This window comes from Protopterus annectens, chromosome 6.part0 (assembly GCF_019279795.1).
Source record: "Protopterus annectens isolate FY-2018-M chromosome 6.part0, PAN1.0, whole genome shotgun sequence".
NCBI classification, from domain to species: domain Eukaryota; kingdom Metazoa; phylum Chordata; order Ceratodontiformes; family Protopteridae; genus Protopterus; species Protopterus annectens.
This window is the reverse complement of record NC_056737.1, coordinates 1408256684-1408279402: the sequence shown is the minus strand read 5'-3', so window position 1 is coordinate 1408279402 and position 22719 is coordinate 1408256684. Positions and strand designations below refer to the sequence as shown.

General features: G+C 44.8%; 1 protein-coding gene across 11 annotated transcripts in view; it reads right to left on the bottom strand.

Moving 5' to 3' along the window:
- R3HDM1 (R3H domain containing 1) overlaps nt 1-22719 on the bottom strand; it is a 2579330-nt gene that overhangs the window by 948011 nt on the left and 1608600 nt on the right. For all 11 annotated transcript variants that reach the window (XM_044074947.1, XM_044074954.1, XM_044074957.1 and 8 more), the window contains one exon: nt 8430-8550. In XM_044074947.1, coding sequence (XP_043930882.1) covers nt 8430-8550 — 121 coding nt within the window. The remainder of the gene's footprint in view (nt 1-8429; nt 8551-22719) is intronic.

Here is a 22719-nt window from a genome sequence, read left to right as displayed (position 1 = left end):
GGTCCAGATTACATACCTGTAGAAGCATGGGGGTGTTTAGGTGAAATGGCAGTGGAGTTTTTAACTAGATTGTTTAATGAAATCTTGGAAAGTGAGAGGATGTCTGAGGAATGGAGAAAAAGTGTTTTGGTACCGATTTTTTAAGATTAAGGGTGATGTGCAGAGCTGTAGTAACTACAGAGGGATTAAATTGATCAGTCACAACATGAAGTTATGGGAAAGAGTAGTGGAAGCTAGGTTAAGAAGGGAGTTGATGATTAGTGAACAGCAGTATGGTTTCATGTCAGGAAAGAGCACTACAGATGTGATGTTTGCTCTGAGAGTGTTGATGAAGAAGTACAGAGAAGGTCAGAAGGAGTTGCACTGTATCTTTGTGGACTTAGAGAAAGCATATGACAAGGTGTTTAGAGAGGAGTTGTGGTACTGTATGAGGAAGTCGGGAGTACCAGAGAAGTATGTAAGAGTGGTACAGGATATGTACGAGGGTAGTGTGACAGTGGTGAGGTCTGCAGTGGGAGTGACGGATGCGTTTAAGGTGGAGGTGGGATTACATCAAGGATCAGCACTGAGACCTTTCTTATTTGCAATGGTGATGGACAGGTTGACAGACAGACGAGATCAGACAGGAATCCCCGTGGACTATGATGTTTGCAGATGACATTGCGATCTGTAGTGAGAGTAGGGGAACAAGTGGAGACGACCCTGGAAAGGTGAAGATATGCTTTAGAGAGAAGAGAAATGAAGGTCAGCAGGACTAAGACAGAATATATGTGTGTGAATGAGAGGTAGGATAGAGGCATGGTGAGGATGGAAGGAGTAGAGGTGGCAAAGGTGGATGAGTTTAAATACTTGGGATCAACAATTCAGAGTAATGGTGAGTGTGGATGAGAGGTGAAGAAGAGAGTTCAGGCAGAATGGAGTGGGTGGAAAAGAGTGTCAGGAGTGATTTGTGACAGACGAGTACCAGTAAGAGTGAAAGGGAAGGTCTACAAGAGGGTAGTGAGACCAGCTATGTTATATGGGTTGGAGACAGTGGCACTGACAAAAAGGCAGGAGTCAGAGCTGGACGTGGCAGAGTTAAAGATGTTAAGATTTGCACTGGGTGTGACGAGGGTGGACAGGATTAGGAATAAGTATATTAGAGGGTCAGCCCAAGTTGGAAGGTTTGGAGACAAAGCCAGAGAAGCAACATTACGTTGGTTTGGACATGTGCTGAGGAAGGATGCAGAGAATATTGGGAAAAAGATGCTAAGGATAAAGCTGCCAGGTAACAGGAAAAGAGGAAGGCCTAAGATAAGGTTTATGGATATGGAGAGAGAGGGCATGCAGGTGACTGGTGTGACAGAGCAAGATGCAGAAAACAGGAAGAAATGGAAACAGATGATCCACTGTGGCGACCCCTAATAGCAGCAGCCGAAAGAAGAAGCTGCTGCTGACATCGGCTAATGATAACTACAGCTAACCAAGCTCAAGCAAAAGAGAAGGAAAAAGTCCCCAACGGGGTACTTAGCTTTTTAAAAGTCTTCAAGTAAAGGAGCGAAGCAATAGATGTGATGTCATCTGTGGCTGAAACGTTCTGAGGTGTGTGTGTGCAGACGTCATATTTAAGGTCCCTGGTTTTAGGCCCTATGTGTGACGTCCCACGCACCCTACAGCAACCATGCTTAAGCTTTTGTATAGGAGCTGACGTTCGGTCGCCTGAGGCGGGAAATCCCACACTAAGAATACTGCAACACAGGAACAGAAGGACAGCAATACATGCAGAATAATGCTTTGGAGGAGAAGTGAAGTTTAAGGGAAGGCAGGAATTGATCAATTTATGTAATGCTGGATTGATAATTATACAAAATAATACATACGTGATGTATCATGTTTGCAACTGGGAATACATTAACATGGTTTGTTTTCTTTTATATAAATGCATATTTGGCCTATGTCTTAAGGGATAATTCAAAAAAGGTGTTTAAAAACTCTTTCTGAAAAACACCTTTAAGTTAGAAAAAACAAGTTTTCTTTCACAAAAATAAAGTGAAAGTTTTTTTCCTGAAGGGAACTTATTTGCCTAGCAACAGAATAGTGTTAACTGACAGTTAATGTTATGAAAGCCTGGGGAGCTCTCTCTCATGGAGCAGGAGAGCTCTGAAGGGCTTGAAGCCCAAACCTGACTTTTAGTCAACTCAGCTGGAGTTGACGAAGGGTTTGGGCATGTGGAAGGTGCCCTAAAAGCTGTGGAAGCCACTGGCTGTTATATCTATAGCACGACATAACCCATATAAACTACTGCAGCTGTGATCCATATGAAGAACATAATTTGAGTTCAGCTCCATTCCCATACATTGTACAAAATAGGCGATGCAGTGGTGCAGCAGTTAACATTGTCACCTCACAGCGAAAGGTTCTCCAGTTCGATTCTTGACTGGGATGATTTCTGTGCAGAGTCAGCATGTTTTCCCTGCGTTCGCATGTGTTCCCTCCAGGTACTCCGGTTTCCTCCCACACTCTAAAGACATGCGTCTGGAGCATTTCTCCCCAGGCCTCCGCTGAAAATAGGCTCTGTCCTAGACAGACTTTCCCGGTCAACAAATGTTAAATAAACAAATATAATATATAAAATGTTGGCTCATGGTGGGCAAATTAATATGGTAAACACTTCGCTGATTTTGGGATTGAACAAAAAACATTTTTCAAGGCAATGTACAGAAATGTAAACTGTATAAACAGCAGAAAAGAACTTGAGGAGAAAGTAGACAGACTGGCATGGCAACTAGGCATAGCTGCCACACACTGCACAAAGCACATGAAAAACCAAGTTCAGCAGCTTCCAAGGAAAAAAAAGTACAGTTTTGTACCTACCATAAATGTAGATGTTCGAAGATCCACATTGCTGCAGTCCTTACACTTGGGTAGTCCGCTGTCCTCGGTCGGCCCGAAAATCAAAGTATAAGGCTGACGTCGGTCAAGGCGCATTTGACTGACATCAGGACGTCAGGGTACAAATGCGCATGACCGACGTCATATCCTCAGTCTTTTCTTGCCCCAGATGTCAGAAGACCCTAAAAATAAAGGTCAAAACCAAAAGACAGCAAACAAACAACCAACCATCCTAGCACTAAAAATATGTACAATATATACAATACACATCATATTGACAACCCAACCCACACAACCGCCTCTAACTACAGAGGGGAAGGAGGGAGGGTAAATTGGACTGCAGCAATGTGGATCTTCGAACATCTACATTTATGGTAGGTACAACACTGTACTATGTTCTTCATCTCACATTGCTGCAGTCCTTACACTTGGGTAGAATCCCAAAGCAGAGATAAGGGAGGATGGCCAAACTATAAGGAAGCAGGAGCTGCCAAAATGCCCTGCAAAACAGCAGTGGCAAAACCAGCCCTGGATTTAGAGTAAAGTGGTAGGTGATAATGCCTAGAGAAAGTATGCACTGAACTCCAAGTAGCTGCCTCCAAAATATCCTTAGTTGCCACCCCCCTCAAAAAAGCTGTCAAAGTGGCAGTAGCCCTAGTGGAATGAGGCCTAATCCCAGCTGGAATCTCCTTGCCATGATGGGAATAACAGAAAGCAATGCAAAACCCAATCCACTTAGAAATAGTTTGTTTTGACACAGGCTTGCCCTGAGAACTCAAAGCAAAAGAAACAAATAATTGCTGAGACTGCCTGAACCCTTTAGTTCTGTCCAAATAATATCGCAACTGCCTGTGTACATCTAAAGTGTGCAAAATCTTTTCCCCTTTATTTTGGGGATTTGCATAAAAAGTAGGCAAATGAATAGTTTGGTTTAAAGCCACACTAGAAACCACTTTAGGCATAAAGGAAGGATTAGTACGTAAAGATACCCTATCCTTATGGAAAATTAAGAAAGGCTCAACCGCCATAAGGGCCTGCAACTCAGAAACCCTTCTTGCAGAGGTAATGGCCAACAAAAAAGCAGTCTTCCATCATAAAAACTTTAATTCAGTAGTAGCTGCAGGCTCAAAAGGTTGTAGAGTGAGTTTCTCCAACACAAAATTGAGATCCCAAGCAGGAGTAGGAGCTCTTCGTGGGGGGTCTTATATTCTTTGCCCCTCTAAGAAATTGCTTGAACAAAGGATGAGAATACAATGGTGGGTCACAATCATAGTGAGCCAAAATTGCTGCAGCATGAACCTTAATAGAAGAGAAGGACAAACCTTTGTCCAGTAACTCAGTAAGATATTGAAGAGCCACACTTAAATTAGGCTCAGAAACATCAAAATCCTTTGCTGCACTCCAAAATAAAAATCTCTTCCATTTATCTGCGTACACTTTCCTTGTACTAGGCCTTCTAGCTTCCAAAATAACATTCAAAACTTGCTGTGGAAGTGGAGGCCCACTATGGTTCAAAACAGAATATGCCAGGCTGTTAGGTGCAGAGAGTGAAGCTTGACATTGAGCAAATGACTGTCCTCCTGAGACAACAGGTGTGGAATCGAAGGCAAAGGCCATGGAGGCTTCCGTACCAGGCTTCTCAGTAATGGGTACCAATGCTGTCGAGGCCAATCTGGAGCTATCAAAATCATCCTTGGCTTGTCTTGTCTGGCCTTTAGTAGTACCTTTGGGAGGAGAGGCAGAGGCGGAAAGGCATACACATGAAGACTGCTCCAATTGAAAGAAAGAGCATCCACTTTCCAAGCTGTGGGATGAAACCTTTTTGTGCAAAACTTTGGCAGCTGGTGGCTTAGTGGAGAAGCGAACAGATCTATGTCTGGAGTTCCCCATGACACTGTCAATTTCTGAAATACATGAGGATCCAATTTCCACTCGTGGGGATCCATAATTTGTCTGCTCAACACATCTGCTAAGGAGTTCTGTGCTCCCGGCAGAAACCTTGCCTGAAGATTTAGCTGTAAACTGAGAGCAGTCTCCCACAAAATCATTGCTTGCCTGCATAGAGGATAAGAATGTGTTCCGCCTTGCTTGTTGATGTACCACATGACAGTTGTGTTGTCTGTTAGAATCAACACCTGCCCTGGAAGAAGTAAATCCTTGAAAACTATTAATGCAAACCGGACTGCTAACATCTCTTTCAAGTTGATATGTAGATGTTGTAGTCTGGCAGGCCACTTGTCTTGTATCCACTTTCCATTCAGATGAGCACCCCAAGCTTTGTCTGCGGCATCTGTCGTTAGAATCTGACTCGCCTCTGGCCGGGTCACAGAGAGTCCCTTGTTTAGGTGACATTCCTGAGCCCACCACAACAATTCCTTTTGAATGCAAGGTATTATTTGAATGACAGTGTCCAAATCCTGGCAGTGCTGTGTCCATACATTTTTGAGATACCATTGTAGCTTCCTCATATGCAGTTTGGCATTGGGAAGCACCAGAATACAAGATGCCATGAACCCCAAGGCTTGAAGGACTGTCCTTGCAGTCAGCCTGGACTGATGAGACAACTGATGAAAGTAAAGGGAAAGATTCTTTTGTTTGTCCGGGGTCTAAAGGCCATCTGGGATGCTGTATTCAGTCTCACACCCAGAAAGCACATGTCCTGAGAGGGTACTAGACTGGACTTTATTTCGTTCACAGAATACCCCAGGCATCTTAGCACTGCTATCACATAATCCAAATGATGAAGAAGCTCGTCCCTTCCTTGAGCCAGAATCAGGCAATCGTCCAAATAAGGATAGATCTGTATTCCTTTTAACCTGAGGAAAGCTATCACTGGAGCCAGAACGTTCGTGAACACTCTGGGCAGTAGATAAGCCAAAGGGCAATGCAGAGAACTGATAATGAGAAGTCCCAGCTCGAAAACGCAGATACTTCCTGCAACTCAGTCGATAGGAACATGAAGATAAGCCTCCTTGAGATCCAAAGTTACCATCCAATGATCTTTGCTCAGCAGAGGTAAAAGCTGCTGTAACGTCAACATTTTGAACTTGGGAATGTCCAGATAAGTGTTGAGGATAGATAAGTCCAAAATTGGTCTCCACGTGCTCCCTTTCTTTGGTACTAGGAACAGGCGAGAATAAAATCCTAGGCCCACTTCTGGCATAGGGACCGGCTGTATGGCCCCTATTTGGAGTAACAGAGAAATTTGCTTGTGAGCCTCTATTCTTTGTTGAGGAGGAACGTCTGGCATGCCTTTGAAAGAAGGCAAGGTATGGAAATAAAACCTGTAACCGTGGTGTATGATATTCAATACCCATCTGTCTTGGGTAATTAAACCCCAATTTTCTTTGAAAAGTGCCAACCTTCCTCCCAAAGGTGCTGCCAGATGAGAAGGCTCTGGCAGCTGAAAAGGTAGGTCATTGGGTCTGTTTACGAAAGGACTGACCCCTGCCCTCACCCGAAGACTGTGCAGGAGAACTCCCTGTTCTAGGCCTGAAAGAGCCCTGAGCTCTGCCCCTACCACGTCTAGATCTACCCCTAGACTGGGAATCATAAGAAGGATACGTCCACCCCTTAGTAGGCCAATTTCTACTAAACTTTGGAGGCTGAACCTGCAAAAATCTTTAACAGTCTGCATAGACTTAGCCTTGTCTTCCATTTTCTTTAAAACTGCCTCAACAGGAGAACCAAACAACACATCAGATTGTAAAGGAGCATCTAAAATCCTTGTTTTAACATGGTCAGATAAATTCTGATCCCTCAGCCAGGCGTGCCTGCGAAGAACTGACCCAGTGGCAGCCACCCTAGACGAGGCCTGTACAGCATCAAAACCACATTGCAAAGAATGCTTACCCACCTGTTCAGAAACATGTACTAAATCTTGTAACTCTTTACAATCAATACCTTCCGCCAGAGCATCAACCTTAGACTTCAATTGTGAAAGGAGATAGTTTTGGTATTTCAACATGTGAAACTGACAATTCAAAGCCCTCATAGCTAGAGTGGAAGTAGTATAAACTTTCTTTCCCCATCTATCCAAGGCCCTGGCCTCTTTATCTGTAGGAACCGGATTCTTAACAACAGAAGCCTTAACACCTTTAGGCCCCTGACTAACAGTTTCTGGGTCTGCCCTAGGACTCTTAAAAAGATACTTATGAGCTTCAGGCACCCTGTAATACCTATCCGGTTTAACAGGAGCAGGAGGCAAAGAATCAGGATTAAGAGAAGCCTCTGTAAAACATCTTCCACCACATCCAAAACAGGAGGTATAGCCAAAGGCCTATGCTGGGGTAAAAACAAAAATTCCCTAAGCCTTTTCCTGGAATCAGAGAAGTCCTGACCTTCCCACTTAAAATGCTCCCTCATGGAATGAAGAGTTTCTGAAAAGAAAAATCCTCAGGAGGAGAAGCAGAAGGAGTAGAATCATCCACATCAGAATCAGAATAAGGGAATACTCCTGCAAGTCTTCAGCCGAAGACTCTGAAACATCGAAGCCTGCTCAAAACTCCCTAGCTCAGGCTCCACCCTAGGTCTCTTATCAGGAGGGGCAAAGAACCCTAATCAAAGTAATCAAATCTTCTGCCATTTTAAGCATATGCTTCTTGGGCACAGTTCCTGAAGAACTAGGGGTGACACCAACTGAAGCTAAACCTGGCCTGCCTCTGGGAGAAGCCTTGGAAACAGAAGGAGAGGGCCTAACCACCCTAGGAAGGGAGGGAGTATAGTAACCTGAGAAGCCCCATCAGCCTGACCTGCCTCCTGAGAGGCCACATCCTGCAATAACAAAGTCTCTCCTGGGATCCCAAAGAAACCTCCGGTGGAACCACCGGCTCCACCGACACCTCTAAAGAACCGGCGTCCGTGCGGACGGTTCTTCTAGCCTAGGCTTAACTGCTTTGTCCTTGCGCTTCTTGAAGAAGCGGGCGCCGGAGCATCCGGCGGCATTTTATAATTGCACCGCTTCAAGACTAACCTGGCACAATCTAACCTTCTCTTTATAGTGCGCTTATTGAATCTAGCACAAGAGCGACACCCAACAACGCCGTGCTCAGGCCCTAAACAAGGAATACACAAAGTATGATAGTCTCTATGCGGTATCTGTTTCCCACAAGAAATACAATTATTCACTTTTTCTGACATCCGGTAAACCACTGAGGCAAGAAAAACTAAAATATTCCCCAGCGGGTACTTAGCCAACTTTGACTCGGTCTGAAACTCTGAAATCGAAAAATTTCAGAACGCCAACCGGCACTTGCAATGCTGCTTCTGCATCGGACCATGCGGCAAAAAAGACTGAGGATATGACGTCGGTCATGCGCATTTGTACCCTGACGTCCTGATGTCAGTCAAATGCGCCTTGACCGACGTCAGCCTTATACTTTGATATTCGGGCCGACCGAGGACAGCGGACTACCCAAGTGTAAGGACTGCAGCAATGTGAGATGAAGAACATCTGCCAAAGTGGAACAGACTTAGATCCACTAAGGAGAGATCCTGATGTTAAACCATGCATTTACGTGCTAGCATTCATAAGTTAAAGAAAGCAATGAATATCAAACCTGTTTGAGTAGGCTGTGAAAGAGGCTGGTTTTGCTGAGCACCATAATGAACTGATGAAACTGCCCGATACTGATGATTTGATGAAGAATACTGGGCTGGAGCACAGAAGCAGGCTGACATCTTTAACGGAAAGAAAACAGCAACATTAATTATTTTGCAAATCCAAACATTTTTCCCAAGACATTTGCAACCAAAAACTGAATCCCCTGCTTCTTTTCAAAACTTGTCACAATTTAACTCTGAAGTGATTAAAATAACCATATACAAATTTTCCAGAAAAGCCTAGTTATGCAAGTACGTAATTATCAAACACTAGGAACTATGAAAGTAACCTCAGTTTGAAGTCTAAGGCTCTATATTGCAAACTTTCTCCCATTCGACAGAAGTATTCACACTCTTCATCAACAGCCAACACATGCACAGTATGATCCAGATACTGAGAAAGGCACACTCAAAGGAGGGCAGAGGTCTGTTCCACTCATCAGACATCATTTAAAACACGAGGAGGTCTTTTCTTTGTTCTTTCCTGACAGACAACTAGAAAGGTTATTCTATGAAAAAAGCTTTGGGAAAGTAAAAGACTAAGTCTATTTATGCTAGGTTCATTGGAAGAAGGATTTTGGTGATGAAGTAATGGATACAATGCCTGCTGACTGAGAAATTATCATATAGCTAGTGTTGTATACATAAGTAACAAGTTAATTCAGAATCCGCAAAGTATAACAGTTAAAATTAATAAAAACATTAACAGAAAGTAGTACTAAAGGATTAACAGCACAGGTCTTGAAAGGCAGTTCTGCCAAACCTTGCTCTTGATTTGGAAATTACTTCTAAGCTGCAACACTTTGAGAAGGTCAGTGGTCTATATCACGTCACTTCAGCAAAGCTATCTTGTACTGAGATAATAGTGCAGGCTGCAGCACAAGATGCAATCCCTTTCTTCATTACAGAACCAAGACTTGCTTTTCTGTCTTAATACAAAATGAAAAACAGTGTAAACTTGCCTGATTTATGGGCTATTGGTCAGATAACTGTAAGGCTATTTTGTGTTCTCTCTTGTTTCCTATTATCAAAGGGGGAACCCTCTCTCCTATAGCTTGGGGAGGTAGTATGCCATTGTTAGAGGTTTCCGTGGAATGCTTTGGGATTCCAGCTGTCCTCTTTTACTTATGCCTGCGGTGGATACTGCCCTGTCCTTTGTCTTGCTGACAGCTTTCTGCTTCTTCTTAGATCTGCGTCAGATTCCACAGCCTTGGCCCTATTCCTTTGTGGAAATCCTTTGAGGCTGGAGGTAAGACTGTAGATTGTTTTCGTGTTTCACTGTTGCAGTCATTACACTTGGGTTATCCTGCTGGCAGGCTACCCACAGTCGGCCTGAATTCCAAAATCTAGGTCCGACGTCAGTTGCTATCGCCTCTTCCCTGACGTCAGTGCGCCAGGGGTATAAAAGATGCAGCCGACTCCATTTTCTTCAATCTTTCTTGCCACGCGGTGCCCGAAGCATAAGCAGTTTGCAAGTGCCGGTTGGCTGACTCCTGAGATTTTCATGTTCGAGTTTCAGATCTGAAGTTTTCATTAAAAGCTAAGTACCCCGTTGGGGAAACTTTTTTCTTGCTCCAGACCGATGTCAGAAAAAGTTAAGAATTGTACCTCTTGTGGGAAGCAAATACCTCATAAGGACTTTCATTCTTACTGTATTCCGTGCCTAGGCCCTGACCACGACGTTGCTAGTTGTTGGTTTTGTGCTAGATTTAACCAATGCACTATTAAGCGTCGGTACGATTTAGCATTACACATCAGATAGCCATCCGACTACCGGAATTCACAAGAAATGCAAAGAAAAAGAAAAGGACAGGCATCCGAGGTCCAAAACCAATGACGAGGCTTCTTCTAAGCCAGTCGCCGGTTCGCAGGTTCTCAGTGAGGCGCCTTCACAGCCCGACACCCTCTACTTTAGACCCGCAGGCCGCTACCTACTCCCACGTGGAGTCGCCTAGGCCACTGGAAACTCAAGGTATTGGACCTTCGGAGACTATTCCCTCAGATGGGTCCAGAGCCGCTGAGCAGGCATCGGCTTCTGAAGGTGTTTTCAGACCAACTCAATTATACATTAAAACGACTTCAGCTTCAAAGGCAAAGACTAAAGCACCCTTATAGACAAAGAAACAAGTACAACAGCCTCATGGTCAGGCCTCCATGCCCAAAAAAACAGATGCTCAAAATGGCCGAAGACTTAATTACTTTGATCAGGGGTTCCCATCCCCCTCATGATAAAAGGCCTAGGCAAGAGACAGAATATGAATCTTCAGATCAGGTTTCCATTTCATCTGATTCCTCTTCTGATAAGGAATACTCTCTTCCTCCCTATGAGGATTCTGATACTGAAGAATCTATACCCTTCAGCCTCTCCCCTCCTGAGGATTACTCTTTTGGGGAAACCTTGCATACCATGAGGGAGCATTTCCACTGGGAGAGCCAAGATTTTTCAGAATCTAAGAAAAGGCTCAGAGACCTTCCTTTTACTACCACAACACAGGCCCCTAGCTATTCCACCTGTATTAGACATTGTTGATGATGTATTTTCAGAGTCCAGTCTGACCCCTGACTCCTTACCTCCAAGCTCCTGTTAAGCCGGACAGGTACTACAGGGTTCCTGACTCTCAAATTCCTTTTCAAAAACCCTGCTGCTGACCCAGAAACTATCTCTCAGGGTCCCAAAGGGGTCAAGGCTTCCACTGCAAAAAAACACTACCCCCTCTGACAGGGAATCTAGGGCATTGGACAGATGGGGAAAAAAGATTTACACTTCCGCTACCTTGGCTATAAGGGCTTTAGTCAGTTTCATATGCTCAAATATCAGCAATATATTATGTCACTGCTTAAACAGAAAATGTTGACAAACTCTGAATGTGCAGAAAACAAAGAAATGCAGGATTTTCTGCATGCAGCTGAACAAGTTGGAAAGCATACTTTGCAATGTGGTTTTGATTCTTTGGAGGCCTCCTGCAGAGTCGCTGTTACGGGTTCTGTCATCAGGAGGCATGCTTGGTTAATGGAACAAAGTCTGCCTGATCATGTCAAAGCAAAATTATTAGATGCCCCATTACAGCATGATACTTTGTTTGGTGTTAAAGCAGAAGAGGTGTTAAAGAAAATGGAGGACAAAGCAAATCTATGCAAACGGTTAAGGATTTCTTAAAGATTCAGCCTCCAAGATTTGGCAGACACTGGCCTACAAAGAATTGGTCCTTTCTAGTGTCAGACAGACCACAAAGGGGCAGATACAGACGCCCAAGAGGCAGATCCCAGCCCCAAGGTTCGTACAGGTCTAAACAATGGGGTGCTTCTACCTCCAAAAGTGGAGAAGACAAATCACAACCATACAGGAAACAGTCCCAATGACTTCCCCCTGCCTGCACCAAGCACTTATCTTCTGGCAGCACCTTTAGGGGGAAAACTAGCACTTTTTTCTCAAAACTGGCACATAATAACCCAGGACAAATGGGTCCTAGACATAGTGTCACAAGGCTACAAGTTTCGCTTCCATACCCTGCCAAGGACAAACGGTTGGCCAGACCTGCCAAAACATCAATGGGCAGAGGCACAAAAGCAAGTCTCATCCCTCATGGACATGAGGGCCATTCAACAAGTACCAGAGCAAGAGCAGGGACAAGGATTTTATTCAAGACTGTTCTTGGTACCAAGAAAGGACAAGACCTGGAGACCAATACTGGATGTATCTATTCTAAACACATTTCTGGATATACCAAAATTCAAAATGGTAACTCTACAGCAACTTCTGCCCATGCTGGGCAAGAAGGCTTGGCTTGTGACTTTAGACCTAAAAGAGGCATTCCTGCATGTCCCAATCAGACAAACATGCAGAAGATACCTCAGATTCAAAGCTGGCTCAATGCACTACCAATTCTCTGCACTGCCCTTTGGCTTATCTAATGTGCCCAGGGTCTTCACAAAGTGCCTGGCACCAGTAATTGCATTCTGCAGACAAAGAGGAATACAAATATATCCTTACTTGGATGACTGCCTAATTCAAGCAGAGAACAGGGACATTCTACTACAGCATCTGATGTTTGTAAAGAGATTTCTAACAGGCCTTGGGTACACAGTCAACGAAAAGAAATCAAAACTAGTACCCTTTCAAGAGATAATATTCCTGGGTGCAAGCTTAAATACAACTGCCCAGATGGCTTATCTCACGCCAGACAAACAAAAGCAAGTGACTACCTATTTCAACCTGTTGGCAACAAAGGCCCAGTTATCTGCAAGAAAAATTCTGCAGGCTTTGGGCTTCATGGCATCCTGCATTCTACAAATTCCATATGCGAGACTGTATATGAGGAAACTTCAATGGTACCTAAAAAGTGTTTGGACTCAACATTGCCACAGCCTGGAAACAATAATTACCCTCATTCCTTGCCTGCAACAGGAGTTTCGTTGGTGGGCGAAGGCTCGTCACCATAACAAGGGACAGCCATTCACTTTACCCCCAGCCAGGCAGACATTAACAATGGATGCATCAGATTATGCCTGGGGCCCATATGGCAAGAAGATGTATTCAAGGCACATGGTCCGCAAACCAAATGCATCTACATATCAATCAAAAAGAGATGCTAGCTGTTCAGAATGCCCCGACAGCCTTCAAGGACCTACTTCATCCGGGACAACTACTGATAAAGACAGACAACACCACGGTCATGTGGTATATAAACAAGCAGGGAGGCACTCATTCTTACCCCCTTTGCAGACTAGCCATGACTTTGTGGGACACAGCATTGACTTACCAAGTACATCTGCAGGCACAATTCCTGACAGGAAAGATAAATACTCTGGCAGACGAACTAAGCAGAAACCTCATGGATCCCCACGAGTGGAAATTGGATCCACAAGTCTTTAGCATGATAACAAGGAAATGGGGATGCCCGGATATAGATCTATTTGCCTCTCCTTACAACTACCAACTAAAAGGATTCTGCACAAGGACTTATCACAGACAAGCATGGAAAGTGGACACCCTATCTTTCAGCTGGCAAAGCTTAGCAGTATATGCCTTTCCTCCACTGCCTCTCCTCCCCAAGGTACTCCTAAAGGTCACACAAGAGAAGCCAAAGATGATACTGATTTGCCCCAGACTGGCCCCGCCAGCACTGGTACCCAATCCTAAGGAACTTGTCTCAATGCCCGGCTTGGACCTTGCCTCAAATACCTCATCTACTATCCCAACAAAACAATCAGATCCTGCACAGCCAACTAAAGACCTTAAATCTGGCAGCATAGCGGATAATGTAGTGATGCAAAACGCGCCTCTCACTAAAGCTGTAATGGATGTCATTTTGGAGGCCAGAAGGCCTAGTACCAGAAAATCTTACACTGGAAAATGGAAGAGATTCTGTGCTTGGAACCAGGCACAAGGAATTGACACAGCTGTACCAAATATTCCTCAGATTTTGCAATACTTAACTGAGATGCTGGACAAAGGCCTATCCTTTTCATCAATTAAAATTCATGCCTCTGCCATTTCGGCTCGTAACAATACAGAGCCACCAATCTTTTCTCATTCCTTGTTAAGGCAGTACCTCAGGGGAGCCAAAAACTTAAGGCCTCCAAGGAGATCACCAATACCTGCATGGGACCTCAATTATGTTTTGAAAAAACTCACCCTGCCTCCTTTTGAGCCAGCTGCTACAGCTGATATAAAGTTTTTATCTTGGAAAACAGCTCTGCTCCTAGCAATAACCTCTGCAAGACGAGTCTCAGAGCTACAGGCACTCATGGCTGTGGAACCTTTTATCATTTTTATCCAGACAGGGTTTCTCTGAGGACAAACCCATTTATGCCTAAGGTAGTGTCTAGTGTGGCCCTTAACCAAACTATTCATCTGCCTACTTTTTATCCAAACCCACAGAATAAGGGGGAGAGAATTCTGCATTCTTTGGACATACACAGACAGCTACGCTTCTACTTGAACAGAACCAAAGCCTTCAGAAAGACAGAGCAAATACTAGTGGCATATGCTGCAGGATCACAAGGAAAGGCTATCTCAAAGCAGACTATTTCAAAGTGGATAGGCCACTGCATTCGTTTCTGCTATTCACAACATGGCAAGCCAGTGCCTAAGGGCATTAGGCCAAATTCAAACAGAGCAGCAGCCACTTCAGCAGCCTTCCTCAGGGGAGTACCAACCAAAGACATTTTAGAGGCTGCTACCTGGAGTTCAGTACACACCTTTACAAAGCACCATCATTTACCTCTCTACTCTAAATCCAGGGCAGGGTTTGCCACTGCAGGGCCTCATAGCCGCTCATAATGCTATTTAGCTCCAGCCTCCCAACCTTAGCTTTGGGATTCAACCCAAGTGTAATGACTGCAACAGTGAAACACGAAGAACATAGTACAGTTGTGTACACTTACCATAAATGTAGATGTTCGAGTGTATTCACTGTTGCAGCCCAGGTTACCCACCTACCATCCCCCATATCTTTGCTGCAACTTATCTGCTCTTCTCTGACCTATACAACCTATGTGGTGCATTTGCTTGTAGATGAAGGTATTATATATTTTGGTGCATGCTTGTTTTATTGGCATATTTTAGCCTACCCTTTTGGGGGCTCCTGACATCTGAGGCAAGAAAAAAACTGAAGAAAATGGCATCGGCTGCATCTTTTATACCCCTGGTGCACTGACGTCAGGGAAGAGGCGACAGCAACCGATGCCGGACCTAGACTTTGGAATTCAGGCCGAATGAGGGTAGCCTGCCAGCAGGATAACCCAAGTGTAATGACTGCAACAGTGAATACACTCGAACATCTACATTTATGGTAAGTGTACACAAGTGTACTGTCTAACACCAGGGATAAAGCTCAGATTAGCTAGTATGGCAGGAAAAATTTAACAGCAAGTAGATAAATGAATATTCACTCAGTTCTTTTGCTTATAAGGTTTCTTTATTAGGCAGATGAGTGCTGCTTAGATATTGGAGCATACAGTGAGTAGCATCTGGTACTTATTGGAATTTTTAATGGGCTGAGCTCGGCCATGGACACGCTCCTGGTTTTCATGTGGGTGTCTCTCTGTTTAATAGCTGGTGGGGTGATTCCTTGCCTTACAACATTATAACATCTCTGAAAGTTATTGCAATGTTGAATGGCTTATCAGAGATGATTAACACTGCAGAAGTGCCAGCAGAAGGGCACTTATAAAGAAATTTGCACTCCTCATGCACTTTACAGAATCTATCTGGCTTCTTTGGTCCAGGGCGCTGAGAATCAGGGGCTAGAGATGATGCTGAGAAAGTATCCAGGGGGGCAGCCAGAAGAGAAGGAACAGCGGATGACTTAAGAGACACCATCTTTAGGCACTTGCATCATCTTTCTTTGACTCTCAGAGACTTGAGGACAATCCCACTGGCAATGGTATCCTCAAAGGAAAGTTCCGCCAGGGGGGGAGTCTAGACTAATGGGAGTCCTTACCCTCTGAACCATAGTCCAAGGGGGACTCTTCTCTAAAGTCCAAGTCCTCATCCAAGGAATCCAAATCCCTATGTCTCTTCAGTGGAGTGGATGACCAGGGAGGAGTAGGCACAGAGACTCCTTGAAAATCCTGAATAAAATCCTGTCATTCACATTGGGGATCCTTAACAAGGGAAATATGCTTAGATTTTTGTTTCTTCTTCTACAGGATATCCACATGAAACTCACTTGCAGGGTCAGAGCTCTGGCAAGACTCAATAATGGTTCTAGGAATATCCTCCCTAAGATCTGACGAATCCCCCCTTGTCCCTTCGGATATAATCAGCCAAGGTTTCCCCCCTCAGTGTCAGACAGATGTTTGAAAAGTCTCCAAGGACGTGCGATAAGCAGAATCCATGGACTCCTTCAACTGGGTTGCAGCAGAGGAATTTGAAGCAACTAGTGGACAATTCTTTGGGCTTTCACTAGCCTCAACATCTGGGGGAGGCTGGACAGCAACTGGATCAGACCTAACTTTTTTGGCCTTCTTCTTGGCTGACGGCTGGCTCTTAGGATGGGAGGATTCCATCGTAACATCTTAAGAAGTTGATTCTCCATGTAGATGGACAAGGAGGACATACTATTACAAAGTGTCTTAGGCACAAACTCCTGACAGACAGAGCACTGCATATGCTCGTGGGAAGCACCCAAAAGTACAGTTTTGTGCCTACCATAACTGTAGATGTTCGAGTGTACACCCTGCTGCAGTCATCACACTTGGGTTATCCTGTCGTCAGGCGGTCCCGCAGTCGGCCGGAATTCCAAAGTCTTGGTCCGGCGTCAGTTGCTGTCGCTTCTTCCCTGATGTCAGTGCGCCACAGGTATATATAATGCATCAGACGCCATTTTCTTCAGTTTTTCTTGCCCCAGATGTCAGGTGCCCCCAAAAAGGTGGTCAGTAATTAGTACCAAATAAAGTAATTTTTGCACAAACACAAAATCCCACCAGCTATAAGCAAATACATCAGGAAGGAATTGTAGAGATTTAGCCAGTTAGTTCAGAGGGGATGGAGGGAGGGTAACCTGGACTGCAGCAGGGTGTACACTCGAACATCTACATTTATGGTAGGTACAAAACTGTACTATGTTCATCGTGTTACCCTGCTGCAGTCATCACACTTGGGTAGAATCCCAAAGTTAAGGATGGGTGGAGGAGTTACAGAGGGTTAGAGGAGGCTAGAAGGCCCTGCAGAACTGCAGTGGCAAAGCCAGCTCTAGTCTTACAGTAAAGAGGTAAGTGATAGTGTTCGGTAAAGGTGTGTACTGAACTCCAAGTTGCAGCTTCCAAAATCTCCTTGGTTGGAACCCCCCTGAGGAAGACTGTAGATGTAGCTGTTGCCCTGGCAGAGTGGGGCCTAATGGTAGCAGGAACTGGTTTTCCATGATGGGTATAGCAAAAACGAATGCAATGTCCTATCCATTTGGAAATGGTTTGTTTTGATATAGCCTTCCCTTGTAAAGCTGTAGCATAGGATACAAAGAGCTGGTCAGATTTTCTGAAAGCCTTAGTTTTATCCAAGTAGTAACAAAGTTGCCTGTGAATGTCCAAGGAATGCAGGAGTCTTTCTCCTTTGTTCTGTGGATTTGGGAAGAAGGTGGGTAAGTGGATGGTTTGATTTAAAGCCACACTGGAAACCACCTTAGGCATGAAGGAATGATTAGTTCGTAGAGAAACTCTGTCTTGATGGAAAATGAGGAAAGGTTCCACTGACATTAGTGCCTGCAGCTCTGAGACTCTTCTAGCTGAAGTTATTGCTAGCAGCAGGGCAGTCTTCCATGATAGAAACTGTAGATCTGCAGAGAAAGCTGGATCAAAGGGAGGTAGCGTAAGTTTTTCCAGAACAAAACTGAGGTCCCATGTTGGTGTGGGTGCTCTCCTGGGAGGCCTAATGTTTTTTGCCCCTCTGAGAAACTGCCTTAGAAGTGGATGTGAAAATAAGGGTGGATCCATGTTGTAGTGGGCTGAAATAGCTGATGCATGGATTTGAATGGAAGAGAAAGAAAGTCCTTTGTGCAACATCTCAGTTAAATACTGTAGAATCTGAGGCATGTGAGGCTGAAGTGTGTTTTGGCCTTTAGCTTGGTTCCAGGCACAAAACCTTTTCCATTTATCCGAACAGGCCTTCCTGGTGCTGGGCCTCCTAGCTTCCAGAATAACATCCATAACTGCTTGGGAAAGAGGAGCTGGCTGGATGCTTAGGTGATTTGCCATGCAGCCAGATTTAAGGTTTTGAGCTGGCTGTGAAGAATCTTACTGTTTTGCTGTGTGAGCAAATGGGCAATTTGTGGTAAAATCCAAGGTGGGCCCTGGGCCATATTCCTCAATAGTGGGTACCAGTGCTGGCGTGGCCAGTCTGGGGCTATGAGAATCAGTCGTGGTCTCTCCTTTCCGACTTTCAGAAGCACCTTTGTGAGGAGAGGCAATGGAGGGAAGGCATATACTGTCAGGTTTCTCCAACGGAATGAGAGTGCGTCCACTTTCCAAGCTTGATGGTGCAGTGTCCTTGTACAAAATTTTGTTAGTTGATAGTTTTGAGGACTGGCAAACAGGTCTATGTCTGGAAGGCCCCATTTCTGAGTTATCATTGCAAATACTTGTGGATCCAGTTTCCACTCGTGTGGATCCATGATGTTTCTGCTGAGGTCATCTGCCAATGTGTTCTTTTTTCCTGGCAGGAATTGAGCTTGTAATTGAACTTGGTAAGCCAGAGCTGTGCTCCACAAGGTCATTGCTTGTCTGCATAGAGGGTAAGAGTGTGTACCCCCTTGTTTATGTACCACATTACTGTGGTGTTGTCTGTCCTTATTGTAAGCTGTCCTGGATGTAATAGATTCTTGAAGGCTGTCAGAGCATTCTGTACAGCTAGCATCTCTTTTTGATTGATGTGCAGATTCCTTTGATCTGCACTCCATATGCCTTGAACGCACTGTCCTACCATGTGTGCCCCCCAGGCGTAGTCTGATGCATCTGTTGTCATAGTTTGACTGGCTGGGAGCAAGGTGAAAGGCTGACCCTTGTTGAGGTGACATGCCTGTGACCACCATAGAAATTCCTGTTGTAGGCAGGGAATGAGAGATATTATTGTGTCCAAGCTGTGGCTGTGTTGAGACCATACGCTTTTTAGGTACCACTGTAATCTCCTCATATGCAGCTTTGCAAATGGTATTAGTAGTATGCAAGATGCCATGAAGCCCAAGGCCTGCAGAATTTTTCTTGCAGGTAGCTGGGTCTTTGTTGCCATTGTTTTGAAATATTGAGTCAGCTGTAGTTGTTTGTCTGGCGTCAGGTAAGCCTTCTGTGCCGTTGTATTCAAGCTGGCACCCAGGAATGTCATATTTTGTGAGGGTACTAGTTTTGATTTCTTTTCGTTTACTGTGTACCCCAGGCAACTTAGAAGATGTTTTACAAAAGCCAGATGTTGTAAGAGGATGTCCTTGCTTTCTGCTTGGATGAGGCAGTCGTCCAGGTTTGGGTATATTTGAATTCCTCTTTGTCTGCAGTATGCAATTACTGGTGCCAGGCATTTTGTGAAGACCCTGGGCGCAGTAGATAAGCCAAAGGGCAGTGCAGAGAATTGGTAATGGGTTGAACCTGCAATGAAGCGGAGGTATCTTCTGCAACTTTGTCTGATAGGGATATGCAGGTATGCCTCCTTGAGGTCCAACGTTACTAGCCATGCTTTCTTGCCCAACATGGGAAGAAGCTGCTGTAGTGTTAGCATCTTGAATTTGGGTACTTGTAAGAAGGTGTTTAGAATTGAAAGGTCCAAAATTGGTCTCCAGGAATTGTCCTTTCTGGGAACTAGAAAGAGTCTTGAGTAAAATCCTTGGCCTTGCTCTCGAGTAGGTACCAGTTGAATGGCTCTCATGTCCATGAGAGCTGTAATTTGTTTTTCTGCCTCTGCCCATTGATTTTGTGGCAGGTTTGGCATTCCTCTTTTCATTGGCAAGGTGTGAAAATGGAATCTGTATCCTCGTGAAATTATGTCTAGGACCCATTTGTCCTTTGTGACAATGTGCCAGCTGTCTGAAAAAAGTGCGAGTTTTCCTCCCAAGGTGGCTGTCAAGAGAGTGTTGTTTGGCCAGATGAGGTGCAAGTCATTGAGTTTGCCTTCTGGTGGTCTGGGACCTGTCTTCTCCTCCCTTCTGTGTTGCAGTGCCCCATTGTCGAGGTTTGTACTGGACTTGTGGTTGCCCTCTGCCTCTTGGACGTCTGTATTTACCCCTCTGTGGTCTGTCAGTAGCTGGAAAGGACCAATTTTTTGTTGGCCAATTTCTGCTGAAGCGAGGGGGCTGTACCTGTAGAAAATCTTTGACTGTCTGCATAGATTTTGCCTTATCCTCCATTTTCTTTAAGACTTCTGCTTTAACTCCAAAAAGAACATCCTGTTGTAAGGGAGCATCTAGAAGCTTTGCTTTAACATGATCAGGCAGAGTTTGTTCCTTTAACCAAGCATGCCTATGTATAACAGACCCAGTGACAGCTGCTCTGCAGGAAGCCTCCAAAGAATCAAACCCACATTGTAAAGTATGTTTGCCCACCTGTTCAGTTGCATGCAAGAGATCCTGCATTTCTTTCAAGTCAGTCTGCTGAGGGAGTGTGCTCATTTTTTATTTTAACTGAGACATTAGAAATTGCTGATATTTTAGCATGTGGAATTGGCAATTTAGAACCCTCATAGCTAGAGTGGCTGAGGTGTAAACCTTTTTTCCCCACCTGTCTAGTGCTCTGGAGTCCCTTTCAGAGGGTACAGGATTTTTTGCCATAGAAGCCTTAGCCCCTTTGGGACCCTGGGAGATAGTCTCTGGATCAGCAACAAGACTTTTATAAAGGAATTTGTGGGAGTCAGGCACTCTATAGTATATGTCTGGTTTGGCTGGAGCAGGAGGCGGAGAATCTGGGTTCAAACTAGATTCTAAGTAAACATCATCCACAATGTCTAAAACTGGGGGGATGGCAAGAGGTCTGTGCTGGGGGAGTAAAAGAAACTCTCTGTGCCTTTTCTTTGAGTCAGAGTAGTCCTGACCTTCCCAGTGAAAATGTTCCCTCATAGTGTGTAAAGTTTCCCCAAAGGAGTAGTCTTCAGGAGGAGAAGCTGAGGGAATAGAATCCTCAGCATCAGAATCTTCATAAGGGGAGGAGGAGTAATCCTGGTCCTCAGAGGAGCCTGAGGAAATAGACACTTGTTCAGAGGAGGCATAATCTTCCTCTTGTCTAGGCCTTTTGTCAGGTGGGGGTTGGGAACCCCTGATTAAAGAAATCAAATCTTCAGCCATTTTGAGCATCTGTTTCTTAGGCATGGGGCTTTGAACTGGAGACTGAAGTGCAGTCTTTTTAGGTTTAATAGGAGTCTTAGTCTTAGGATACGTTTTTATTGTGAGCATCGCCGGTCTGAAGACGCCTTCAGAAACCAAAGGTGTTTCTGCAGTACCGACATCTTTATCAGCAGTGTCGTCGGTAGGGGCTAAACAAAATGGCTGCGTAGGCCTAGTATTTTCCGACAAGAGCTCCGAAGCGGTCTCGGGTTCCAGATCTGCGGTAGTCAGGGGCTGCATCGGAGCCTCACTGAAGACCGGTGAACCGGAGACCGGACCAGCCGAGGCCTCGGAGTCTGGCTTGGGTCTAGGCTGCCTGTCATTATCCTTGCGTTTTTTGTGCACGCCGGTAGTCGGTTGCTCCGACGGCATAATGTAGTTAAATTTTCTACTGAAGTAGTGTTGTGCGAAGTCAAAGCGTCTTTTAATAGTACGCTTATTAAACCTAGCACAAAAACGACAACCAGAGACGTCGTGGTCCGGGCCTAGGCAAGGTATGCAGTAAGAATGAAAATCCTTATGAGGTATTTGCTTCCCACAAGAAATACAATTGTTAACTTTTTCTGGCATCGGTATGAGGCAAGAAAAGTTTCCCCAATGGGGTACTTAGCTTTATTGAAGACTTCGGATCTGAAATTCGACTTCGAAAATCTCAGGAGTCGGCCGACTGGCACTTGCGAACTGCTTCTGCTTCGGGCACCGCACGGCAAGAAAGACGGAAGAAAATGGCGTCGGATGCATTATATATACCCCTGGTGCACTGACGTCAGGGAAGAAGCAACAGCAACTGACGCCGGACCAAGACTTTGGGATTCCGGCCGACTGCGGGACCGCCTGATGACAGGATAACCCAAGTGTGATGACTGCAGCAGGGTAACACGATGAACATCAGGAGAGGCACTGGTCAGGACCGTCTTTATGGGGAATCTACCTTGCACACTGACATTTTCCTTTTCTGGATGACAGGAATACAATAACCACAAGAATAAGAGAAAGAGAAGAAACCTCAATGTGGCACATATCTATAAACACGGGTTAATAACCAGCACAGCAAAAAGGCATTTAGACAGATGTTCAACAATGGTATTTGGACTGGTGGCACAGACGTTCTGAGAGTCTGTGCCCGTACATCACCTTTATGCCCTATATCTTGCTTGGGGAGCATATGTATGATGTACAGTGCTTATAAAAGCTGAAGGCTTTGGTATACTGGGTGGATGTTGGGCTACCCTAAGAAGGAGATTCCTGTGGTAAAAAAATACTGCAACGGTGACATGGAAGGATATCTTCTGCTCCCAATTTGAATTTTACCGCAACATCCGAAAAGAAATTGGACCTTTTTATTTCCTAACTTTAACCTCTGGCCCACCAAACCGCAAAACTCTGCTTTCCTCCTCCTTTGTTCCCTGCCATTGAACATGCAGCTCAGCATTTGGTGTCTTCCAAT